Consider the following 3,903-nt stretch of genomic DNA (forward strand, 5'->3'; position numbering starts at 1 on the left):
CGCTTCCGCCGTAACCTTGTACCAGTCGGAGCGGACATTGAAAAAATGTTCCACCAAGTGAAAGTCCCGGAAGAAGACCAGGCAGCCTTCCGATTTCTCTACCGGACGCCTGGCAGCAATTCAGCTCCGTTAACGTACCAGATGACGGTACACGTATTTGGAGCTATATCATCCCCGACGAGCTGCATCTTTGTCCTCAACAAGACGGCCGATGACTACCGCAGCCAGTTTCTAGACGTAGCCGATAGCGTTCGACGTAATTTCTACGTCAACAATTATCTAAACTCCTTCGAGTCCGAAGACGAGGTCATCAAACGGTCCCGCGAAATGAAGTCCCTTCTCCAGTAAGGCGGCTTCAATTTGACCAAATGGACGTCGTCATCAAGAACGGTGATAGCTGCGTTACGAGAGTTTGGCCTCGCATCACCAACTCTAGATCTGGACTTGGAGAAACTTCCCGTCAAAAGAACGCTGGGAGTAATGTGGGACAGCGAACGAGATATGCTGACTTTCAAGATTCGGAAGCCGCCAAACAACGTGACACTCACGAAGCGAGCCTTCCTAAGCATCATCTCTAGCGTCTACGACCCGTTGGGGCTGGTTGCACCAGTTATCTTCGTGATGAAGTCTTTACTCCAAGACATCTGGACCAACGAAGAACGGATCGGTTGGGATGACGTCGTACCGGAAACATTGAGTCAACGTTTCTATTACTGGTACGATCATCTGGAAAATTTGGAGTCGCTCTCAGTACCGAGATGCTTCCGTTTCAAACGAGGACGATGGACTCAACAGTGCCTCCACGTCTTCACGGATGCAAGCTCCAAGGGATTTGGAGCAGTAGCCTACTTCCGCACTGTATTTGAAGACCATTCCGTCAACGTGTCATTCGTCATGTCGAAAACGCACGTCACACCGGTAAAAGGTCTCACGATTCCCCATTTGGAGTTACAGGCGGCAGTAGAAGGCCTCAACATTGCTCTCGCGATTTGTCGTGAACTAGAAATTGATTTGAGGCAAGTAACCTTCCACACAGACTCGCAAACAGTGCTTCGGTGGATCCACTCGAAGACATGCCCATTTGAAGTCTTCGTCAACAACCGTATCGGAAAAATACTCCGAAACACGGGTCGTCGACAATGGCGTCACGTTGCGGGAGACTTAAACCCAGCGGATCTCTGCAGCAGGGGTATCGACCCAAAGGACGTCAACGAATTGTCTACTTTCATCGAGGACCTTCCTTTCTGAACCTAGACCCCTCGCAATGGTACACCTGGGAAGAAATTACGGAGCCGGAAGAACGGGATGTAAACGTGATCCGCATCCTAGCAGTAAAAACTGAAAATGAGAACCATGCCATCGACCGATGCGTTGCACGTTTTTCCAGCTTGGTGAAAATTCAACGGGTGCTGGCCTGGAGTACAAGATTTGCCAACAACGCCAGAGCAAAACTTCGTGATGAAAAACCGATGGTCGGAGAGCTGAAAGTAGAAGAAATGGTAACATCGCTTACAAAATGTATCGTACGAGCGCAAGAATTGGCCTTTGCTGAAGAAATCTACGCCCTTCGCAAGAATCTGGAATTACCACTCAGATCAAAACTTTGCACCTTCCAGCCCTTCCTGGATGAAGTCGGACAGATGCGAATTGGCGGACGTATACTTCAAGCGCCAATCGATTATGCAGCCAAACACCCCATTATTCTACCAGCATCTCAGCCGTTAACGAAAAGGATAATTTGGGATCACCACGTTAGAAACATGCACGTCAAGACAGAGAGATGGCTGATAGACCTACGTTCTCGCTACTGGGTACTTTCTGGACGCAAAGTGGCAAAATCTGTGCTCAACAACTGCTGGTCTTGCAAGCGCACGTCGGCGAAGCCCAGCCCGCCGTTAATGGCTTCCCTTCCAGTACATCGTCTAACGCCTCACCTGCCCGCGTTCACGTACACAGGGATTGATTACTTTGGACCCTTGACGGTACGAGTTGGTGGACGGGGACGAAGACATGAAAAACGTTGGATCAGCCTATTTGCGTGCTTCACTACACGAGCAGTACACCTGGAAGTGGCCAACGGGCTCAGTATGGAGGAGTTTTTACTCTGCTTCTCCCGTTTTGTTAGCCTACGTGGAAAACCGAAGGTCGTTTACAGCGACAATGGGACAAACTTTGTTGCCGCCGAGCAAGAGTTGAGACAAGCCTTAGAAGAACTTGTTGCTAAGCACCAAGAGCTTCACACCGTGATGGCTTGCCAACAGATTGAGTGGCACTTCTCTCCACCCCATGGACCCCACTTCGGCGGTGTTTGGGAAAGGATCGTACAATCCTGCAAGCGGGCAATGAAGACCAGTATCGGGAACTGCCTAGTTACGGACCAAGTCTTACGAACCGTAATCGCTGAAGTGGCAGCTTTGTTGAACGCCCGTCCGTTAACCCATCTGAGCGTGGACCCAGAAGACCCGGACCCGTTAACGCCAAAGCACTTTTTGTACGGTGGAGCTCGGCCATATTTACCTCTACAACTGGCCGACGTGGAAGACATGAACGTAACAAACAAACAGTATCTGCAAAGCCAAGCCATACTCCAACATTTTTGGAATAGATGGCTATGTGAATACGTTCCCCACTTAACTGAGAGAAGAAAGTGGCAAGAAAATAGGCCTAACGTCACCGTAGGGGATCTAGTACTTGTAATCGAACCCAATACTTTGCGTGGGCAGTGGCCGTTGGGTAAAGTGTTGGAAGTTATTCCCAGTGCAACGGATAATGTTGTTCGAGTGGTAAAAGTACAACTTACCAATCATCCAAAACCATGTATTCGGCCGGTGGCCAAATTATGTATCATGGTCCCAGCCAACGAACAAGAAGTTTACGCAAAAGAAGAAAAAATGGAACTTTCAACAGCGTAAAACCTCAATTTCAGTATCGTAAAGTGTAAATACTGATTGTACTGGAGCTAAAATTAGTAGCTCCCCTTGTAAAATCAAAATTGTAAATGTAACAAGTAAAATCGTAATGTAAAACTCAAATGTAAACAACGTAGGAAAGCGCAAATTTAAAAACCTGGTGGGGGATTCACGAAACTCAGCGCCACCTATATTCAAGTTCAAATATAGGGCAAAGGGCAAAAGTAGGGTCGCTTGTTGTTTAGCAGCACTCAAAAATTGGAAACTGTTTAACCTATTACGTTAGCAGACGGCATTCAGTCGACCCAACTTCATTCAAGTACAACGTGTGCGAACCCTACGTCTGAAGTGAAAATGGCAGAATATCCGCCTCCATCGCCGGCATCCGTAAAAGAAAAACTAAAGGTGAGCCGGGAGATGGAACAAGAGTGTGCGGCCAATCTCCTAGAAACAATTGAAAAACTCGAAGGTGCCAAAAAAAGGCCGTCGATCAAGTGTACGGATACCAGCTGGCCATACTGAACCTCGAAAAGGAAATAAAAAAAACATCAAGAAGATCTCGTGAAAGTACACTTACACTTCAGGAGCGAAAGAGAGACCCTGATGAGTGGGTACGTCGGGTCTCTCTTGCGCCAGGAACGGGAAAGGGCGGCCGGTGCTCAGTTACCCACCCCGGCCGCCAACCCAGCACGTCCAACGTACGTCGTTCCTCTCCACACGCCGGTGATCCTTTGCTTTTTGAAGTCCCACGTGTTGGGACCGACCCCTTGCAGGAAGAAGACCACGGAGTGTGAGGAGTTTATGCTCCTCACAAACCAGGATCGACTCGAACTTCTCTTTGCCCAGCGACGGTGTTTTGGTAGCTTTGTTCCAACCGCCGTCGCCGGGAACACAAAAACGGCTGATTGTAATCATCCCAAACGTTGTACGCTGTGCAATGCACAAGACCACCATCAGGTCCTGTGTGCACCGAAGAAAGCGTACAACAACTTAC

At 48.7% G+C, this 3,903-nt stretch overlaps 1 protein-coding gene across 1 annotated transcript; it reads left to right on the plus strand.

Annotated features, from left to right (window-relative positions):
- The first annotated feature begins 501 nt into the window (after window positions 1-501).
- Window positions 502-2,912, plus strand: LOC130699201 (uncharacterized). The gene is made up of 3 exons (XM_057521494.1): window positions 502-1,189; window positions 1,255-1,499; window positions 1,617-2,912. The coding sequence occupies exons 1-3, from the start codon at window positions 502-504 to the stop codon at window positions 2,910-2,912; spliced, it is 2,229 nt and encodes a 742-aa protein (XP_057377477.1).
- Window positions 2,913-3,903: the final 991 nt, after the last annotated feature.

This window comes from Daphnia carinata, chromosome 8 (genome assembly GCF_022539665.2).
Source record: "Daphnia carinata strain CSIRO-1 chromosome 8, CSIRO_AGI_Dcar_HiC_V3, whole genome shotgun sequence".
Classification (NCBI taxonomy): Eukaryota; Metazoa; Arthropoda; class Branchiopoda; order Diplostraca; family Daphniidae; genus Daphnia; species Daphnia carinata.

Coding starts and splice junctions, on each gene's coding strand:
- LOC130699201 (XM_057521494.1), top strand. CDS start 502: ATGCTGACTTTCAAGATTCGGAAGCCGCCAAACAACGTGACACTCACG. Junction 1,190..1,254: donor AGCGGATCTCTGCAGCAGGG/GTATCGACCCAA, acceptor TTCTGAACCTAG/ACCCCTCGCAATGGTACACC. Junction 1,500..1,616: donor AGCTGAAAGTAGAAGAAATG/GTAACATCGCTT, acceptor TGCACCTTCCAG/CCCTTCCTGGATGAAGTCGG.